At 45.5% G+C, this 22,401-nt stretch overlaps 1 protein-coding gene across 4 annotated transcripts in view; it reads right to left on the reverse strand.

Annotated features, from left to right (window-relative positions):
* Positions 1 to 10,575: 10,575 nt before the first annotated feature.
* The window catches only part of DCP1B (decapping mRNA 1B), a 54,815-nt gene continuing 42,989 nt past the window's right edge, over positions 10,576 to 22,401 (reverse strand). Inside the window, exons 6-11 of one of the 4 annotated variants that reach the window (XR_006655399.3) lie at positions 21,800 to 21,928; positions 18,698 to 19,561; positions 16,284 to 16,532; positions 13,897 to 14,022; positions 12,726 to 12,887; positions 10,576 to 11,842 (exon numbers count right to left, since the gene is read on the reverse strand). Coding sequence is in view for 2 of the 4 variants with exons in the window: in XM_024565388.4 (XP_024421156.3) it covers positions 13,942 to 14,022; positions 16,284 to 16,532; positions 18,698 to 19,561; positions 21,800 to 21,928 (1,323 nt within the window). In the remaining 2 variants the exon portion in view is untranslated. Of the gene's footprint in view, positions 11,843 to 12,725; positions 12,888 to 13,886; positions 14,023 to 16,283; positions 16,533 to 18,697; positions 19,562 to 21,799; positions 21,929 to 22,401 lie in introns of all 4 variants that reach the window. The other 3 variants (XR_002975218.4, XM_024565388.4, XM_024565273.4) reach the window with 3 other exon arrangements.

Below are 22,401 nucleotides of genomic sequence, written 5' to 3' on the forward strand. Positions count from 1 at the left end.
AGGGAGGGAACCAGATGGGCATGCTGGTAACTGTTTGCTCACACTCACCTGTGCACATGCCCACTGGCTTCTGGGGTCCCTGGGCCATCATCCTATGTTTCATAGCCTCCACTGGTGCCCATGAAGAAGCCACACTGCATACACCTTTCTCTGCAAACAATCCTCTGGAATCTCACTCTGCATTTACCCCACCCCCCCACCCCCAAGGCTGTTCACTTCTAGTCTCTTCTCACCTTTCTCCCCTTCTTCTGTTTCTCAACTACTCTTCATTACTTGCCAACACTCAGCAGACCTCTGTTGAGCACCTAGTGTGTACCTGACATTATGCAGGGCCCTGAGGACTCAGAGCCACAAGGATGATGGTAATTTCTTGCCCTGGGAGAAGCTCATAGGCTGCTGAGGGGGCAAACACAAAAGAACCCAAGAGATGAATGTGGGGACCCAGAGCCAGAGCAGCTAACTCTCCCTGGGTCTTTGCCCTTTGCCCCATATAACTTACTTGGTGCCCTCGTGACAAGCGGTATAAGTCTGACAGTGAGCCCAGGCATAGCCCAAAAGCCCGGTAGTCCTTTATGTCTTAAGAGGAGAGAGTTGACTCTGCCTAGGCCCTGTCTTCAGGGAGCTGTCAGAAAAGTGTCCTATGTCTGCCAAGGCTGTGGGAATGGAGTGCGTGTCAGTTGGTGCTTCTCCTGTAAGAAGTCTACATGGTTCCAGGGTTGGTGTATGCATCCAGGTTGGTGTCACAAAGATCTAAGTTTCTCCCATCTCTCTTCTCCCGTCATCTCAGTTTTGGGGATTGTTCTCAAGTTAGCTCCCCTCATGGTCACAAGACGGTCACTATTGCCTCGGACATTGCACTCAGACAAGACGATATCCTGAAGGAGAAGAGGACGTGATTTTGCCTGTGCATCTCTCACCTGTGAGGAACACTTACTGCAGAAATCATGCAGTTTTTTTCCAGCAGCCAGACTGTATCCTATTCCCGTGCCTGCAGGAGTCGTGGGCCAGGGCATGGGGCCTGCCAGGACCAGCTTAAACTAATCACAATTCCCTTCCTGCCTAGTGCTGGGCCCCATCTCCCCAAAGGAATGTGACTGCACAAAGGATACCCCAAAACTTGTGGTCTGACAGAACACAAAAATGGGACTGGGGGATGGCTGCTTTGTGACCAGCCAGTATGATCTGGGGTTTTGGAATGTGGGCAGCAGGGCCTGTGTCCAGTTAGTAGACCTCCTCCTCACAGGTTTCAGGAATACTTGGGCACAGCAAGCGATGCTCCAGGTGTGACCCACACACGACAGGCAGGAAAGTGTTAATAAGTAAAGGAGTGACAGCTGTGTCCTTTGCCTGACTATTCTTCCCCTGATTCCCACAAGGCTCCCCAAAGCGCCTTCGGGTCTTTCTTCAGTTGTCTCCTCCTCAATGAAAACTTTCCCGTGCATGTCCCCTGTCAAAAAGCACAGTCCTTGCCGTTTGTGACAACGCGGATGGACTTGGAGGGTGTTATGCTACATGCGATAAGTCAGACAGAGAGAGACAAATGCCATAGGATTCCACTTACATGTGAAATCTAAAAACAAGATAAATGAACAAACGAAACAGAAACAAACTCATAGATACAGAGAACAAACTGATGGCTGCCATATGGGAGGCTGAGCCTGAAAGGTGACAGGATTAAGAAGGACAAATGGATAGTTATAAAAGCAGTCACAGGAAGGGGAAGGTGAGCACACAGCAAAGCCAATACTGTTGCAATACTCGAGTATGGTGTGAGACCAGTCAGAGGCTCACTTCGTAAGGTATAGAAATGTCCAACCACTGTGTTGTACACCTGAAACTAGTATCATATTGTATGTCGACTGTAATCATAAAACAAAATTTTAAGTTACAATAAAAAAATAAGTGCAGTTCTCGTTTGGCACCTGTTATTCTCCTTCCCCGTTTAAATTTCCTCCTCAGCGTTTCTGTCTCTCTGCTGTCTCGCACATGTTTCTTGCCTCTCTTGCGGATTCTCCATCTTCTCAAGGATGGAATGTTTGTTCGCTCTGTTCACTGCTCTAGCCACAGCCACTGGGTCAGGGCCTGGTACATAGTTGGGGCTCAATAAATAACTTCTTGAGTAGATAAAACGTGGTTGCATATCGGAATCACCTAAGGGGGTTTGTGGGAAGTGCAGGCCTTGTCCTACAACTACTGAATCTAAATCCCCAAGGTGTGGGGCCCAGGTTTCTTAGGTGACCCCAATGCACTGGCCGAAGTTCAGGAGCCATGCCTCCTGGCTTTCCTGCTTTGAGACGGAGACACTTAGGCACGAAGGAGTGAAGGTCAACATACCCTGGAGTCAGTGAGATTCTGCATGACCACTTGCATGTTATTAAGTTTAAGGACAGAAGTTTCTTGGATTGAGTGCCTCCCCACCTCCAGCAGTGCCATACAGTGTGACACAGGAGCGAGTGCACAAGGAAGGGCTGGCAAGGTGGCTGCTGGACAAAGGGGGTGCCCATCGTGGGTTATTATGTGGCGGTGAGAAGATGCAGGTTGGATGTGCAGGTGGCAAGGAGGATGGAAAGAAAACGTGGCACTTGGGAAAAATGAGAATTATGACACAATAATATTGACATAAATTTTAAAAGACATGAAAAATGCATCAATTTAAAATTTTAAAGTTTGCCAGGGCTAGCCAAAGATTTCTTAAAACATAAAAAACACCAATCATAAGAGGAAAAAGTTATAATTTAGTTTTCATTAAAATTAAGAATACCTGTAATTGTATCTGAGGACATCATTAAAACGGTGAAAATGCCCACAATGGACTGGAAAAATGTATTTCTCTCCATATCCAATAAATGAGTCATTTAAAAATAAGACAAATCATTATGGAAAAGCCAATAGCCCAGTCACCCAATCTGATCAGGCACTTTACAGAAAACCATAAATGATTCGCCAGTATCCACATCTACAGCATATGTGCCCAACGATCTGAGTTACCAGGGAAATGCAGACTAAACCCACCATGAGATGCCACACTCCCTCAGCAGAATGGATGACAATGACAGGCGACCATATTTTGAGCTGACAAGGATGGTATTCATTAGAAATAATGTGTTGCTGGAGGACATGTCAGTTGGTACAACATGCTGTGTGTGAGAGCTGGGAAATGCCTACTACCCCACGACCCACAGTTCTACTCTTGGGCATATTCCTGAACAAAATAAGCTCAGATGTTCACTAAAAGACATGCACAAAAATATTCATAGCAGCTTTATTCATGAAAGTCATAAGCTTGGAGACATGCAAAGGGCTATCAACAGGTCTAACAATTCAAAGATTCTCATGACTAAATACCACACAGTGGTAAAAACAACATAATAATGAGTCAAAGAAGCCAGGTAAAAAAGATGATAAAGACTATATGCTAAGTAACTCCATTTATCTGAAATTCAGGGAAGGGGTCTATGATGGTAGGGATCAGAAGGACAGTAGCTCTGGGGGTTAGTTTTGATGGAGAAGGGGCATGAGCAACCTGCAGGAGCACTGGACACGTTCAGATCTTAATCTGGGTGGCAGGTTAACACAGACACCTGGCCCGCGTGTACAGTTATTCTTAAGATTCATTGAGTTTTCCACTTAAGAACCTGCATTCTTTATGTATGTATGTTATCCTCAATAGAAATTAAAATAAATTGATGAACACAAAACAACACACATTTTGCAAGAACTCAGATGAACAAGAAGGAACACATTGGAGTGAACAGAACGGCTGCAGGGGGCGTTGTTGGGAAGAAAGGCGATGAAGTGGGGTTTGGACATAAGAGGGAAGAAATGAGTAAAATTAAAAAGGGTCCTTGTCCAAACCAATAATAAAGGTTTATATAAACTAAGGTGTACGATTAATTCAGGGTATTTTTGCATGACTAAGGGAGAGAGAGAGAAGCAGTGAAGACAAAAGAGCCACAGCAGCAGTATAGGGAGTCAGAATTAAAGTAGAATAAGCATAGAATTAAGCATAGGCATCATAAACTTAAACCAAACGGACACTGAAAGTTGCGGGTCTCTATAGTCAGAAGAGCACCAACTCCTTCTTGCCAAGAGCAGGCCTCCTTGGTCTGATGGACGTCAAGAATGTAACCTAAGACAGTGACAAAGAACACAAGACAGAGCTCTGACTCTGGGCACTTGGGGTTAAAACTTATCATGCCCAGTGTCCTCTCTGGCAGTTATGCCAGACTGCACCTGAGCTGTGTGTTCAACATTGGTTTGTACCCACCACAGCCAGTTGTGAAGAAACTCATATGACTCTCCAGCTATGGACCCGCAGCCACTGGTCGGTGGGTCTTGGTGTCTGAACAGGAACATTTCTCATGTGAGTCACTCAGGCCACCAGTACAGACACTAATTAGTCCAGGAGGACCTTGATTTGTGGAATTTCAGTAACATAGTTGTTTGGGTTGAATGGTGCCCTCTGAAAATTCAAATGTTGAAGTTCTAACCCCCAGTACCTCAGAATGTGATCTTATTTGAAATATAGGATTGTGGCAGATGTAATTAGTCATGATGTGGTTATCTTGGATTACGGTGGGCCCTGATCCAATACTACTGGTGCCCTGATGGAAAGGGGAAGTTGGAAGACAGACATGCACACAGGGAAGGCACCATGTGAAGATGAAGAGATTGAGTAACGCTTGTACAGGCCAAGGAAGCCAAGATTGCCAAGAAAGTACCAGAAGGTAAGCAAGAGTCATAGAATGGATGCTTCCTCATGGCCGCCAGAATAAAGCAACCCTGCTGACACCTTGATCTCAGACTTCTGCCCCAGAACTGTGAGCCAATGCATTTCTGTTGTTTAAGCCTCAGCATGTGGTGCCTGTTATGGCAGCCCCAGGGAGCTGATGCAGTGGCCTAGCACAGACACTGAAGTGCCTGCCTCTTGGTCCTGGCCTTCCCCTGTGAACCCCTCCCACCCTAATGAGAGAACAAATAAAGGATTATTTCTCCACAGCATGGGAGATGACTTAAACTGAAGTGTGCAAAACATTCAGGAATGAATTTTTGGAGGAGGGGAGGTTGGTGTGAGGATGTGTGAGGTAAAGTGACTCTGACTGTGGAGTATCCCCTGCACACTGCTGGTTGGGGTCAAACTACTGGGGACAAGGCTCCAGGACGCATCAGAGATGCAATCAGAATGGAGTTAGCAGAGCTCTGTTATGGAAGACGCTAGAAGGCTGCTGGAAATGGGCTGGTGTGTGTGTGTGTGTGTGTGTGTGTGTTCTGAGGAGACTGAAGAATTACAGAAAAAACAGGAGAGGCACCTAGCAGGGGAAACTGGTCCTTTAAAGAACCTCCCCAGCAAACTCTTCTTTCCTTCCTTCCCTCCTGGGCTTGCTGTGAACCTTCCTTAATTAGTGCCTGTAAAACACTTCAGAGGCTGGAAGGAAATGCAGCAGCTTTATAAATAAACAGTTGATAAAAGTTGACTGATGCCTGAATCCGTTGGGGGGAGAACTGTGCTGTGCTGGGGGCAGGGGCCACTGAAGTCTAAGGTGGCAGCTGCAGCGGTTCTGGTTCCACCACTAGTCGCATGGCCTTGGTCAGGTCCAAACCCCTCTCTGGGCCTGTGTCTTCAGCTGGAAATGGAAGGGTTGGATTATCATCTCACAAAATCCTTCCTCATGTTCATTGACTATAATCAGTGCCTTTGGCCAAGGTCACAGAGGGGTCTTAAGCTGAGTACAAAAGGGCACCTGAGAGAAGCAGGCAGAGGCCATAGGGCTGGCCTAGGACCATTGTACCTGCTGATGGGGGGGCCAGCGCCTGGTTCTCTAAGGGAGGCTAAGAAATGGTGGGTAACTTGCAGGGCCTCAGAAAGAGTCAATGGCAGAGCCCAAACAGGATACAAACCATCCCACCAAACGCCAAAGCATCCCTGTCCTTGGCATGGAGGGGTCTGTCTCCAGGTGGTAGTGGAGGCAGAGAACGTGGTGTTCATTTTACACTCAGGACAAAAGGCCACCTTTGGCAGTGACCTCTCTTGAGCTTACACCTTAATGAAAAAGGAAGGACCCCAATGGAGAAAGAGAGCTGCATGTTGAGGCTGGAAGAAACCACAGTTTGTTGAAACCCTTCATTTGACAAAGGAAGTTGTGACTCAGTGCGTTTACATGATCTGGCTTTAGTTGTATACAGCAAATTGATGGCAGAGCTGGGCTCAGAACTCGGCCTCCTGACTCCAGGGGTGGCTATTTGTCTGCTGTCTGGTTTCTTTTAGGTTTAGTCTAAGGCCGACGTGAACTGAATGGCTGAACCAGCGCTTGTTTGGGACTGGCCTTTGACAGGGCATATACGGTGAGACACTCGGTGGCCACTTGTCCCCATTTGCCCAGAATGCTCCAAGTTCATGCCCACTGTCTGCTGTAATTATGAATAGTTCACGCTCAGAAGTATCCTCACTTGGATGCTCAATTATGGGGTCATTCTATTGATGACAATTGAGTCGCTCTAAAAAAGGACAGAGGACTTGCATCTCCAGAATCCTTGGTCATGAGAACTGAAAGGACTTCTGTTCCTGCGAAATCCCTCTCAGAGACTCTGCAGGCCCCAGCTGAGGTTGCACTGTAGAGCTGCCAGCCTTTACTTTTCCCCATTGGAGTGGGTGTGATGGAACAAAGGATGGTACCCCCTGTATCTGAGTTATGGAGGGGTCCCCAACATCCCCCAATTCAGGGCAGCCCCACTGGACCAACAGCTGTCACAGGTCCTCCTGCATGAAACAGCCCCAGCAAGACCTGGTTCATAGGAATTGCAAAGATGTGAGGTGGTTACTCTTTGTTATGAAGTCCAACCATCTTATTTCATAAACAGAGAAGCTGATGTCCAGGGTGGGGGGTGTCAGAGTCATGTAGCAGGTTAATAGTAATGGGTGAACTAGAACCCAGCTCCCCTGGGCCTTGCCCTGCCCTCTGCAGGAGGCTGCCTCCAAGTGCCCTGGTTGGGGCATTCACTGAGAGCAGAGCACCGTACAGGCAGCTAGGCCTGGGTAGTGGGGAGGAGGGGGGAGCAGTCCCAGGCTCCCAGCCCTTCCCTTGGCCACCGCATTTTAATCCATTCAACTAGAGGAATATCTGAGGTCCCGATGTGAAATGGCTGCTGCTCTCCTCAGGAGAACCAAGGGAGTGGCAGCTGGAGTGGGTGGAAGGCCCCCAGAGCTTGCTGAGGGGTTCTGCCTGGGAAACACAGGCAGACACACAGCCCCTTCTGCCCAGGGAGGTCAGGAAGCTTTCAGGAGAGATTTTGTGAGAGCCACAGACCATGAGGATGCTGTGGGGCCCTTTGCTGACACTCAGGGATGCAACAGAACGTTGGGATTGGACTCTGGGAGGTTGTCAGTCTGGGCCCATGGGACCCAGATCCCCTCATTCCTATGACTGACTCTGTCCTGCTGTCATCAACTGTGGGGGGAATCTAGGCTTGGGAGGTATGTGCTGTAGGCCCCCCTTCCCCAAGCCTAGACCAGCCTGCAAATGTGGCTATCCTGCCGCCTTCTTGCCATCCCAGTGTTCGGTTGGACTGTGGGAAGGAACAGTTTTGCCGACAAATGGACTGAGTAAAAAGGTACAATTAAGAAGAAATGAACTTAATTCCAGGTTCCTCAGCCATAAAATAGGGGATACCTTGCAGGGTTTCAGTGAAGGACAACTGAAATAACATACTGAGTGCTGAGAATAGTTCCTGGTACATATGAAGAACTAAATAGGGGCTACCTGTTATTATTGTTAACTCCAGCCAGCATTTCCTCATCTGATCTCTAGGCTGTCGTCAACCCAGTCCACCAAGCTAGAAACCTGGGGGTCATTCTTGACTTCTCCTTTACTAATCACAGGCCATCATTAACTAAGATTTAGCAATTTTGTCTCCTAAATATCTCTTAAATCTGTCTCTTCTCTCTTTTCTACATCTCAGCTATAGTTGCCTGAGACCGGGCTATCATCCTTTCCCATCAGGACCAGCGCTGCTGCCTCCTGAAGGCATCTCTATTGCCCACCTTCTCTCTCCCCTACTCCCTCCTTCTCTTGCAGAAGATCCGACCATGGCCCTCCATGCTCGATCCATCAACAAGTGCCTGTTGTCTACAGAGTTTGGTCTGTGCTTTCTCCAGTCACATCTCCTGCCACCCTCACTCTCTCCATTTCAGTTTCAGCAACTCTGTATGGCTGGTACTCTGCCTTCCCATGCCCTGCCCAGTTACACACACATGCACACACATCTTTGTTGTTTCTTGACTTCATATCTCCTGTCATCTTTTATTTGCTTGAACACCTGCCTACGCCCATTTTGTCAACCCTTTACTTAACCTTTAAGAACCACCTTAGGCACCCTCTGCCTAGAAGCCTTCTCTCAACCTCCTGTTTGCCTTAGCTGAGTCATTATATCTCAAGCATATCAATGATTGCCCTTTTCATGTTTTATAACTAGTCTCCCTCCAGCTGGACTGTGAGATCCTTGGGGCGGGGGACCAGGTCTTACTCGCCTTTGTGTCTGCACACAGAGAAGCTGGCACATGATTCCTGAGTGAATACACGCATAAATGAATGAACAAAGCATCCCCCAACTTGGCATGTGGTAAAGAGTTTGGGGGAAAGCAGCTCACTTCCAATGAATGAGAAAAATAGATATGCTTTCTGAATATACGAAAGCAAATGAGGCACATTCCTCTGATATCTCCCAGTGAAAGCAGACTAAGGGGGAAGGAAAAGCATTGAGGAGGATGAAAAATTTTCAGGAACCCAAGGCTAGGAATAACCCTTAGCTGACATTGCTGACTTTGGTCTAGGGAAGACAGAGGCTTCTGACAGGTCATGGACATTCACACACAGGCCGGCACTGCAGAACAGTGTCCCTCATCCTATAAGGGTCTGTTACTTATGGATTTCCCATCAACCCTCAGCTTTTTAGACCCTGGGCACACTGAGTGAACTACTATGTACACAGAAGAGTATAAAACCTAAGAAACTCATAATCCTGGAAAGTGCTATGGGCACAAAGTTTGGAAGCATGAAACGAAATTCTGGACAGATTTATGATGAGCTATGCATGGCAACACAGAGAAGATGAGATGCACCTAACCTTTGAGGCCTATGGGCGTGAAGTACAAGCTCCTCCCATGCACATTCCACGGGGCCACTGCCCAACAGTGGACAACAGCACTGCACAAACTGGATGGCTTTCCTCTGACCCAAAGCAACAATTTCTATGTTGGCATGATAACCATACATGAGAATTTTTTCCCCCTGATACTTGGCTGAGGAAAAAGATAGGAGGTAGCAGGATTAGAATCCAGATCTCTTTGACTCTGAGTACATGTGGGATAAGGAGCTTATGGCAACCTAGATGTTGGGACTGACGTCTCGGTCTTTGGAGCTCCGAAATGGATTATGTAGGCTCTTGCTGCGCTGAGAAAAGTCAAGGTTGGCGTTACCTATTGGCCAGGTGGAAGGAAGTGAGAAAAAAGTCCTCAGAGGAGCTGAAGCCTCCTGTCCCTGGGCTACGTCTTCCATAGAACCGTATGTGGACACAGCTGGACAGGACTTGTGGCCTCCATCCCGGGACCCCTGGGAACATCTAGTCTTCTAGCCTGGCGGCCTTGTTGTACAACAGCGCAGCTTCACAAAGGCTGGCACTCCCACTGCTGCCCCTAGGTGTCTATTTCAGCGCCAGCCAACCTCCTCGGCATGTTCTACCTCACCTTTCACCTAGATATTCAGTGACTTTTACCTTCGTCCTCAGACTTGTGGGGGTATTCTTAGATTTTGGCCTACAACTATAGGGTCTCCCCAACTTTCTCTTGACTCTTTAGACCATTGTTTGCTTCCTTCTTGCTGTGCCCTTAATTTGTCCAAGAAGCTCAGGCTTCAGTTTGGGCTGTGCTAGCTGGCTCAGACCCACAGTGCCTGTCTGAACGGCCCAGCCCCTGGAAAACGTTACCAACAGCACTCTGCTTCCAACCTCCCCCGATGTTTCAAGACCATCATGTGCACACACAGTTTTATTTGTGTACTTTTCTCTGGGCTCTGAGCTGTTGGAAGGCACTACTCATAACTCAATTTGGTGCAACTCTATTTAATACTCAAGGTTGAGTTAAATATAACAAGTATTTAAAAGCGCCCCTCTCACTCCCCTATTAAGGAGAACATTTGAAGCCTAAATATCGAGTATTCAGCAAAATGTTGGTGAGACCCACCCACCTCTGCAGTCAGGCACCTCTGCATGATGAAGTGGTGCTACAACCTGTTGGCTGCAAATGGTAAATTTAACCTTAAAGTTGGCTCGATATTCCAAAGCCTGGGAAGAAAGCTGATTTCATTGAAAAGGGAGGAGATGCCTGTCTAAATAGAGCAGAAACTATGGGGGGGAAAAAAGGCTTCTATATTGCCAGGAGGTGCGAGCAACCAATTTGTCCACAGAGTCTGGAGACATCAGTCCTAATACTGCACCCTATACCACCACCCCAGCCCAGCCCTGCCAAACAACTAATTAGCCCTACAGCTCAATTTTGAGCTCCTCTTCTTCCCTGTGTCTGCACTGACATATGGTTGAACCCAAGCCTGATGTTCAGAGGCCTAGTCTTTGACTGACACCTCCCATCCTTAGAATTATATACCCAGGGACATAAGCCTTAACATGTGTCAACTGTTGGTTTTCTCTTTAGCACTCAAGAGAACTAAAGAGGGCTAATGCTATTCAAAAGTTGACATTTCTTTAGGAGGAAAGGCACTTTCTTCTCTGATTTGCACCCTCTTCATTTAAGAGGAAGAAAGCAAAGTCCTGTCTGTATAAGGGCATTACAAAAGTGTTGGGCTAACAGTGTTTGAGGGAAGAATAAATGTACCAGATGCAAGCAACATGTGCCTTCAGGGGAGAGCCTCAGCCTGGGGATGTTTTGCCCTGGTCTACCTTTGAACGAGCTAGAAGAAGCCATTTGTGGGTATCAGCAGAGCTGGGTCCACACACCAGGAATTCTTGAAGATGCTAACAAAGGCTTTTCTCCATCTCCGACTACTACCATGACTGGCATTCCAAGGGTTATGTGTGTCCTTTCAGAAGACTGTTCAGGGACTATAAACTCTATCAAATAGCACTGCCCTCTCTGGCTCTGCTATTAAAATGGCACTTCACCCATAAATGTAGGGCAGTAACAACAATACTATCTTCGATTAAACTGGCATCTTTGTCTTAAAGAGCTCATGGCACTTGCTTTGGCAGGAAGGGATAAGCGTCAATTTTTATTGATAAAGAAGTGAACAGAGAACAGAGTAGAGCTAAGTGCCCATAGACACACGTGTCAATGTCAGGCAGAACACTTAGGTTGTGGTGGCTGGCAGCTGGAGTACAGCCCAGCCACAAGGGGCCTCAACCCGGCGTCAAGGTCTGGGCACAACAGACAAGGCAGAGGGGCAGGAGGGAACTCGTACTTGGGAGTGCACGGCAGGAGGAAACATTTTACATGTGTTGCTCTTAGTTAATCTCCATAAGGACCTCGTTGGGTGGATATTACTTTCCTTTTACAAATGAAAACAGTGTGTGAAGAAAATTCACTTGTCCATGTACTGAAGGCAAGTCTGTCTGACAAAGCCTCTGTGTTCTGTCCTCTGTACCAGGTGGAACTGACTTCTATAACTTGGACAAGGTCGAAACCCATGGCATTGGGCAATGCCGCCTTTAGGAACAGAATCTCAGGGTTCCATCTGAATTCAGTGAGCTTGGAACTGCTGCCTGGGAGTCAGCGATGCCTGGGAGTCAGCGATGCCTGGGAGTAGGCTCGGTGCTGGTCTCAGAATTTGTGGTGGCACTGTGAAAAAGAAAAGTTCGTTTTATGTATGAAATCTAATTTTGGGTGCCTTAGATAACCCCTTTAATCCATTCCTCACAGTTCTTCTCTGCTTCACCATATAGAAGGAATAAGCACCTCAGAACCAAGTGTCCCTTAAGATGGTGACTTAGTTTTTGGTCCAAATGAATTGGGCCTGTCACTGTGAAAGTATATCATTCCAGTAAAGGACAGAGACTTTATTACTTTCAAAACAATTACTGTGGTGTTGACCTACAGAGGCCTGGGTGCAGCCTGCAGTGCAGGTCTGTCCCTGCTGGGCGGGGGTTCATTCCTTTATCACATCATGTGCATCATTTCATATTAGCTGCTGAAACTGATATTTCTCTCTCTCTTATTTACTTAATGCTGAGGCAAAAAAATTTCTCATGAAATTAGCTATTTGCTACCCCAAATATATTAGAAACATTTAGAATGGAATTGATTTCTCCTTATCGAGAGAAGCAACTCTAAACATGTAATAAAGATCAAAGAGATTAAAAAAAAAAAACGTTGGCCAGCAGTTACGTATATGATTGATTTTGTTCCAGTTTTAGTCTACATACTCCCAAATGAGCACAGTCATTGATTTTAGGTAATGGATCCACAAGTGTCTCTCTCCTTGCCCCAGTCTCCTCATAAGAACACTTAGATATTAAATGAGCAGTTATCAATCGATCCTAAGTATTTTGTCAGAATGTCACATGGGTTTTTCACTGTGCTTGATGTTGTGGAGCTATCTCCTGCGGAGATATCAAAGAAATAAAAGAAACTGTCCCTTCCCAAACAGAGAAGGACAACAGTAGACTCCTCCGCCTTGCACACACAACAAGGGTTCAGTAGAAGTCACTGCCTTCCCACCCACCCCTTCTCCTCAGAGGAAGTACTCTCCTGCGGGAAGCGGCAGGTGGTCTTCAGATCAGCCCTTCACTTGATGGTGCCCGAATAAAGGTCTAGAGCCAGAAGCCCAGTTCTCTGCATCAGAAGCTGTGAAGAGACCTACTTTTCCTGTGCCTTCTTTTATGACCTATAAAATGAGAATAGAACTTCTTCTGTGCAGTCATCTAAAGATCTTTTTATGATCCAGAATAAAAAGGGCTATAGAAATGCAAAGCTTTATTTATTACTAATACTCAGCAGGAAGTAATTCCCAGTCCCACTCTTTTTGGCCTTAACTTCCTGGCAAGGGCTCTCTCTGACCCCTCCCAAGTCTGAGCTCCTCATTTCTGAATATAAAGACCAATCTGCTACAGAGCTTGAAGAAGCCTTATCATTATGCCCCTGAACCATCCTCAGAAGCTAAGAAAAGACTTTAAATCCTCTGTGACCTTCATCTCAGCACGTTTTGCTAAAAGCAATAAAATGTTCATATGGAAGTATAGGCAGGCATATTCTACTGGTTGGGTCCAAAAGAAACAGCATGAGCTGGGATAAACGAGGTGTTACTGGAAATCGAGGCCATTTGTGGACTCCTAGAACAACTGTCCTCTAGAAACTAGCTATAAATAAATTTATAAATAATTTTCCTTCAAAGGTCCAGGGAAAATATGCCAACTGGATCTTTACAAATGAAAGGTTTATTTCGTCTGGTACAAGCAAACCAGCATTACTTCCAAAGTGGGGGTGAGGGCTGTGCAGGCAAGTCTGCGGGGTGACACTGCCACCTTGTGGTGGGCATGAAATGAGGCATGTAGAGCTCGGCAACAGGAACAAGACACATGCTCCGTATTCACAGACTAACCAGAGCTTTTGAAAAAGAAACCAAGTTTCCAGAACAGTCATCCTTATGGAGAGGCTAACTTTTCTCCAAATGGTCCCATACATGTAAAAAAAAATTAAGCTTGGCGTTTACTTTGTGATATAAGCAAAGGACTTTTTCTACCCATTCAATTCTTAGTACCAGGTATGCTAAACGACTTGTTTTTTTAAAAAAAGAGCTTGATGAAAAAAATGTCTGAAACATTTACTTCATATCACACACACTGTTTTTAAAAAGGCAGAAACATTTAGGGTGACAACACTTAACAGGAAAGAACCTTGAGCTGGAGGACCTTGAAAATCAGTTTTAAAGTGTTTTGCTTTCACATAGTCTTTTTCATGGCTGCTTGTGTCATGTTGGAGAGGTACGCTTCGTAGATCATAGTTAAGAAGTTGTCGTCATTCTGCAAAACAAAATCAGAAGACCGAGGGAATGTGATTTGGTAGGCAGGAACAAAGGCTTCCTTTTCTTGGAGTGGAACTGGCACTCTGATCCTATGACACTCCTCTCTACTTGTTTGTCTAACAGCTGGTAGTCTGAATTGCACACGTGAATGTCAGGGGGCCCTGAAGGCCAGGCCAGTCAGTCTGCTGCTGGTTGTCAACAGTCAGTATGTTACATACAGCACGGATGGGCCTCCCAGCCATGGGGTGCATGGAACAAGGCTCACTCATGAAAAGCCTGGGTCTCTTGGTGAAAACACAGAGGGCTGGATACGGAGGACTGGATCCAGGTCAGTGGTTCTCAAAGCTTGGTTAGGCGACAGACTGTTAGTGGTTCTTAAAGGTCCTCCAATGCATATACTTTATTTTTGGCATTACTTAAGATTTTGATTGCAATATGCTTCACTGGCATCTCATCAAAGCCATTATAATGCTTGCAGTAGTTACGGAAAGTTTTTGGCCTTGGCAAGTGGACAGCAGTTAGAATGGCAGTCTCTGGGCTCTTCTGCCTGGCTAAGGGCTGAGGGAGAATCATGGGTCTAATCAGTGGTTTTGTTTTTAATTCTGGAGACTTCTGCCTCCCACGCAAATCCTTTAAAGCTTTAGCAGTTCACCCACATTCCCCTTCATTCCCTCTCAGCACCCCACACACAGAATTAGCATTATTCTCATGCAATGAAGGAGAGCTACTTATCCCCGTTTTTTCCTACAAAGTGGTCACAAAGTCCCTACTGTGTCCTACCAACAGGCAAACACTAAAAACAGACTGCTTATGACGTTTAACAGTTCATCAGGAAAACATGTCTAAAACATGGGAAAAATAAAATGTACACAGAGAGTGGAGGGAAAGCCACTTCCCACTGTCCATGCCCAGGGACTGCTCTGGACTTCCCGAATATTGACTCCTGCACGGAGCTCTTTGGAACAACGCGATTTATATGAAATGAGCCATAAGAAATTTGGAACATTAAAATTCAAATTTGATTTTTGTTGATGTTGCTCATAGATGTCCTGTCTAAGTCCTCATGAACTTACCACAAATGTCTTAAAAAGGCGGAAACTGCTGGTACCCTGCTATCTGTGCACTAGTAAGGCACACTCTTTTGTTGCCCCTCTTTAGCAGACATTCTTCCACTTTGACAGTGACAGCTGATTTCTAGCCCTATTGCTTCCATTCTCTCTAAAATATGTCACCTTTAAAAAATGATTTTACTTATAGAGACCATTTTCTTTTTAAGATGAGACAGCTGCAAAGCTCTAGCCCGCTCTCTAAAAGCCATCTGAAGATTATGCCAGGTATCACAACGATTTTCTTAAAGACTGTCTATTGAAAAGATACCTAAAGATGTTAACTGAGGGGCCTGAGTCTGGAGATAAGCATTTCACTTTTCAAGGCCTGTCATTTACTCGAGGATGTGCTTTGTCAGGTGGACAGCAGTCTTGTTACCACTGCAGCGCCCCCTATGGGCAGTGGGAGGGAGCACTCTGGAGCCAGACTGGGGTTGGATCCCAGCTCTGCTACTAACTACTGTGTGACCTCTGGCCACAGCCTCAGGTTCTTTGCCTCTAAAATAGAAAAAATAACAGTGCTGTTGTATGAGAATTAGACGAATGAATGTATGGAAAGCCTTACAACAGTGCCTGACACAAAGCTCTGTATACGTGTTAGCTGTTGTCGTTATTTCACAGAGACAGGTAAGACACATGCCTGCCAAAGAAGGCCCATCATTCTATCCAGTCCTGTCAGCAGGTTCCAACATTATTTGGAAAACATGTCTTGGTAGTCACAGCCATCTCTTGCTCCCCTACCTTCTTGTTCCTTGTCCAATAGTCTGCTTGAACTAAGCACCGCCACTCGCTCACGACGACATCATCTCCGCTCTCAGTGGTGAGCTCTCGGTTTGGCTACTCCACAGCATCTACAATCCTTAATCATACAGTGTCTGCTCCTTTCTTCTCTGACAGGTGACAGACTTAAGGACTTAGTCCTCCAAATTACAAAATCCTTAAGGTGTTGAGACCCCGAAAGCCGCAGTTAGTATTCTGAATCTCATCCAGCTAAGTACAGAGCCTCTGTCGTTCAGGGTGAGTTGTTACATCGCCCTCTTATTCCTGGGCAGTACTCAGGTAGGCACTCACTAACTGAGTCCTTACCTCGGAGTGGCTACCAGCAGGTGAGCAGAACTGGTAAAGGCAGAAGAGAGACGATGGGCTGCCCTACCTGAATGAGGAATAGCAGGGCTTCCTGAAGTTGCAGCTTGGTAAGTGGGCTGCTGCTGAGTACAGAGGGCTCCCGGCTCTGCAGAGGCAGGAGGAGGCTGGTGGAGATGGCAGATGGTTCCTGGCTTCCAAGGGGCAAGAGCCCATTGTCCCTCTCCTTTGGTGGGCTGCAGGTAGGTTGTGTGAACACCATGGGGGACATGAGCAGAGAAGGAGCAGCTGTAGCAGGGATGCGCTGAGGTGAGACGACCTGCTCACGACAAATACATGCATGGAGGGCAGGAGTAAGTAGCTACGCATCCAAACAACAGAAATAGAGACAAAGAGGCCACTTGCTTACAAGAGTGGATATAGGTGAGTTTAAATCTTGTTCACAACTTCACTAGATGGGAAAAGCTCACAGGAGAACTGATTCCTGTTCGATTCTCCACGTTTTCCTTGTTACTAAGCAGTTCTGGCACAGTCTGCTGTGGTGACCCTCTTCCCACTGCATATAGAGCTTGGCCTCCGAGCAACACTTCATTTTTCTGCTTTACTGCCATCACTTGGCAACATGTGTTTAGAGACTGCTGGCCCTTGCCCTAGGGCTAGGTGTCTACCGCTCTAACCTAAAGTTCCAACAAACTATGTGAGTTGTTGGAGGCACACACCTTCCCACCTCACTCACTGCTCACCAGGAAGGAGGCAAGATTCCTGGGTCACTGCCTCCTGGGTCCTTCCTGACGGGAAGGACCTGCTTGCTTGCACAGAGCATACATTTCCTGCTTTTCCATGCTCTAACCAGGGGCAGGCCCCTGGGGGCTGGTCATGCAGAGTACTGCCAGTGACTTGTCTGCCTGGGCCAGTCTGCCTACCTCACTCGGCTAACAAACCTAAAACCAAGCTCACTGATAGCTTTTCCAGTTATGCAAGTGACACTTTGATTCCTGTCTGACTCCTCCAGCTGTCTCTCATCTGTTTCTAACTCAAATGAGAGGAAAGAAGGCCTTATCAGCCTTGTAATGCCCCACAAGAACTCGAGTTGGGGGCATAGAGGCTGGCAATCTAGAGGCTGCTGTAATTTTATAATTGCTCTATTGGTATCTTTTTGGGCAGAAACTAGCCTAAAGGAAGGCAGATTGTTTAACTGTCACTATCTGCCATTATGAGGAGAGGGGCTGAGATGGACACTCCTGAGGGCGGATGGCCAGCACGGTGTGGGCTGACAGGAACACTTTCCTACTCAGTGCCCCACCTGTGAGCACTGGAAAGAAAAGAGAGTTGTGCACACAGACATTTATGTCCAACTGTCAACCCTGATTTTCCCAGTGTCCAATCTGAGTCATCAGAGAGAAAAAGTCATTTAAACAAGGGGACAATATTACATTGAAATGGGGGTGAGATTGAGTGACAAATACTGTTTCCATAGAAATATGTACCTAGATTTGAGATTTTAATGAAAAATAAACAAAAGCACTCTGACTCAGTGCCTCACAGACACAAAGACTTACACTATAGGCTTATGATATTGGTTTTCAAAAATAGTGGAAGAGTTCTGAGGAACCATTATAAGCTATTTGTCAAACTATGACAACCAACCAATGATGATGTATGTAATTGGGAGAACTTCCTAATTTCTAAACCTACTGCATTTTCAATGAATTCATACCAATCCAAATGAGAAAAAAAGTCCAATCTCCAGATGTTACCCACAGGCAATGAATAGCTTGTGGTTTTCTCACTGTTCTAAATTATTGATGAACATAAAGAACCATCTTCCTTGAAGGACAAATGATTTATAAAAATCACAATATTTTTCCCTCTCTGGAAATTTGTGTGTATGGACATGTGGGGAGGGGGGGTAGATGGCATACTTATCCCTCTCTCCACCTTCATTAAACTATACAAATGATATAAACTAAAACAGGCTGTGTGCCTTTATGGAGTTAATGGTATGTCTTTTCTGTTGACTTCAAGCCCCTCCAGGCCTGTGGGCTCTGTAGAGGCGGTGCTTCTGTGCTCCTCATCACTCTGTACCCACATGCGGCACAGTGCCTGGCAGGGAGTAAGTGCTTGGAGAGATTTACTGAATAAATGAACAAACAACAATTTATTGTAGACAAGTATAACAAGAAGAGGTCAAGTGTTTGATATCTCAGAATGATTTCATGCAGACCATAAGTGTGCACAAAGATTAGGGTTCACCCCCACATGTCTATGTTCTTTCCCACGTCCATGTCTTCAGACCTTATAATTCTGCAAAGATTGCTAAGCAAAGAAAAGATTCTCTTTCCAGGCAGGACGATAAGGTGATAATTAGATGTACATAGGAGGCCATGACACACTTCTGAATAGAAATATTCCTAGAGAACAGAAACTAATTCTAAATTTCACTGTATTACAGTAATTCCACCCCCTTCCCCTGGGGACATTTACCTGGAAAAGAGGAGGCTGCTTGTCTGTGCTGGATGTCCTGTCAATCCAGGATTCCAAGGGCTTCCCTGTTCTCGAGCTCTGGGTTAGCACAGGAAACTTAGCTGCCAAGGCAGGTCGGTTGGATGCATGCAGCTGCTGCTCCTGCTGCACAGACTGCAGCCTCTGCAGTAACTCTTGAGGGGAGATCACCCCAGAACCACTAGCCTGATTGCCAGAGAAAGGGAGCATTTGTCTTGGGAGTGTGGACTGTTCTTTTTCACGAGCCTGAAGTCCTAGAGCCTGAGGTGGAAGGGAGCCATTGAAATATAACAGTGGTGGTTGAGCCACCCCTTTGACTGGAGCTGCAGGGGTGGCAGCAGTGAGGGCTATGCTGAAGCTTGGGGCAGCTGAGCTGGCAAGTGCTGGCGTACTGGGGTCATACTTGTTCACTGCCCCTGGGGCACTCTGCAGCTGCTCTAACAGGTTCTGAGTTCTAGAAGCACTGTACACACGATAAGAAGTCCCAGAGCTCTGCGGAGAGCCTGGGTGGACAGGTCTGACGACATCTTCCCCAGCAGAATGGGTACTGCCGTTTTTGCAGGGCTGGTTTTCAGGCAGCTCTGACAATGGGTGGAGATCTGCACTCCTGACCAGGAGTTTCTGAATGGCTGGACATAGCTGCTTCTCAATAGGGGGTGAGTGTCTTTTGGGTTCCTCATAGGACAGGGAACGTACAACCCCCTGCCCAATATCTTCTCTTGGGATCTTCTCTTGCTGCTGCTGCTGGAGGGTCTGAGGAGACTCCACAGTTTCCTGACCCATAGCTTTGTCCTGCTTCCCAAAGAGCGCCGTCAAGGACAAGTGTTGGGGTTCAGAGTCTAAGGTCTGAAAAGATAAAAATGTCTCAGAATGGGTCTACATACAATTTGGTTATATGGGGGCTATGAAACATAACTTACCTAACTGATGTTTCTTCTATTTATAAAGGATCAATTAGAGAGAATGAAAAAGCTTAATTATAACGAACTTCACAAAATTGAGAACTTTTTAATGCCAATAATTTTCACAGCATTCTCCCCTACCACTCCCAAAATAGCTATTGTATTTTAGTATCAGTTGATTGATGAAATAGGAATATGATCCCTGATGGGCCGGGGGTTCACAGACTGGGAACCACAATGGTACAAAATTATATGCACTAGAAGGTAAATAATCTCTTCAACAGGAAATCCAGCTAATTCTGCAAAGCCTAAGAAGATGCTAAAAATACAAAAGAATATGAGGATTCCAGAATTCCTGGTGGCTTTTCACAGAATTCTAGAAATTTAGAATGAGAAATATCAGTCATTTAATCTAACTTGATCCTTTCAACTATGTGAACTCTAAGATACTACCTACTAAGGTAGCTCTTGGTGGCTAACTGAGCTGAATTTTTTTTAAAAGGAGCCTAGCAGCCAGGACTTCCTAGAATCCTATTTCAACCAAGAAGACTGAAGCTTTCTGCATCCAATCAGAACTGCATAGCTCTGAGCAACCAGAGTGGCTCCATTCTGACCAATCAGGACAGTGCTTTTTAGACCAATCCAACTGCAAGAATTTGGAGTCCTCATTTGCATGAGGACAGACCAATCAGAGACCAAGGGTGGGGACTTCTGTCTACACAGGCCAGCTCCCTGTGGCTCTGAGAGCACACTTTCCCTTTCCACCAAAGACTGAAGACTCCATTTCCCTGGCTGAACTGAAATCCTGAAGGTATCTCACAGGACAAGAGTGGAACAGATCAGTGCAGCACAAAGCAGACCTGCACAGAATGGAGATCAGAGCAGAGTGGAGCAGAGCAGACCAGCACAGCACAAAGCAGATGGGTGCAGAGCAGACCAGTGAGCAGCAGAGAGAGCAGAGCAGTCTAGCCGCAGAAGGGCCTGGCCCCACTGCTGCCTGGCCAGGGCTGCCTCACAGGCGTGCTGTTTTCACAGCTGTGCTGTGTCACAACTGAGCTGTTTTGCACTGAAGAAAGTTTCCTTCTTCACTGCACCCCAAATTGGGGATTCCTGTTGGCATTGAATTGGCACCAATACAAACAACAACCGGTTAACAATTATACACTAGTAGCTTTAAAAAATCATCAAATCATAAAATCTACCTAAGCCTGGCCGGTCACAAAGCTGCTTCCTTCCTGCTCTATATCATTTCTGCCCCTTTTTGTTGCTTTCTTTATTATTGGCCTAAGAAAATAGGAGCTTCATTCTCAAAGCAACATATTCCCTTATCTCTATTAAAACAACAAATTCCCCTGGAAAGCAAACAATAAAAGAAAGCAAAATAATTAGAAAAGACTTATTTTTTAAAAATTCAATATAAGGCCTTCATTAGCCAGTGTAAATGTCTTTTGGCTCCATGTTAATTTTTAAAATTGATTTAAACCAATTCCTTAAAAAAGCTTTAATGAGGAATAGCCATAAAAAATGGAAATAGCCACATTATATTTACAATCAATAATGGGACTCTCAGATTAGCAATTTTGTTAATGCTTTACTATTCTGAAATATATATTCACATATATGGAAATTCATACAAAAACCGTCATCATATTTGTAATTAGACACAAATACAATGACAACTCAACAGGTCTAAAGCGGACTTTGGCACCACTCCTTAGGCTAGGAATCCCATTCTGTATACACAGTGGCCTAACACTGAACCTAGTAAAAGGAGGTGCTCAGAAATGTTAAGCTGGATTTTGTCGCCATGGCTGTTGTGTTCACAGTGGCCTTTGGAAAACCATCAACTTCAGCAGAAAACGGGCTTCATGGGTAATATTCCTCTTGACGCTGATGATGGTATTAGTTGTTGTTTTTTAAAAACTATATAACAAACTAATCCTCTAAGGCGTCAAAGTCCCTGAGAGATTAGCGCAGTGAATGCCAAACTAAAAATTTTAACCCCTTCTGAGGAAGAGTAAATTATCAATAATAATAAAGTCTCTAACTTGAAATCTCTCGTTTGTGGATTTACCTTAAAGCATCCTGGGACAGCACCAGGCCCTCCCTTCACTAGACTCTGGGTGCAAGTCTGTTAGAGCCCTACAGAGACACCGTACATGAAAAGCGGACAACCGCGTACCTGGCCGGGCCGAGCAATGCGCTGCTGCTGGTTCTCACCAGGCTTCACTGGAATTGGTTTGATGAGATTGGGGTTGTTGTAAATGGCGGATGAACTGGTCATCTGTTTTGGTTCAGAACAGGTTTTACACTGAAATGGAAAAAGGAACCTCATTTTTCATGTAAAAGAAGCTTTTTTTTCTTTTAAAAAGGACATACCTTCCTTCTGGCGCTTTATTTTATCTAATTTGTAGCTATTTTTTGATGGAGCTTCATATACAAAGGAAAATCTCTTAATTTTTTCTGATTGAACTACTTTTGAATATCAATAAAATTTAAATGTAATTTTTCTTAGTTGGACAATTCAGTGCTCTAAAATATTACCAACAGCATCGGCCTGCAAGACCTAGAGGACCTTAGATAGTTGGATACTTGAAAGGCTATTGATATGCTTAAGAAGTAATAGTTTAAAAATATAGTCTAGTGCTTTTCAGCGATAAACAGTGATAGAAACTATTCCTTAAATATCATGTCTGGATTGCAGTAAGGGTTTTATTCATCTATTATCAGTTGATTTAAAATTGGAGAGTTGCATCATCAAAGTAACTAACCCTTTTTGGTCTA

The sequence above is a fragment of the Desmodus rotundus genome, chromosome 3 (assembly GCF_022682495.2).
Source record: "Desmodus rotundus isolate HL8 chromosome 3, HLdesRot8A.1, whole genome shotgun sequence".
Classification (NCBI taxonomy): domain Eukaryota; kingdom Metazoa; phylum Chordata; class Mammalia; order Chiroptera; family Phyllostomidae; genus Desmodus; species Desmodus rotundus.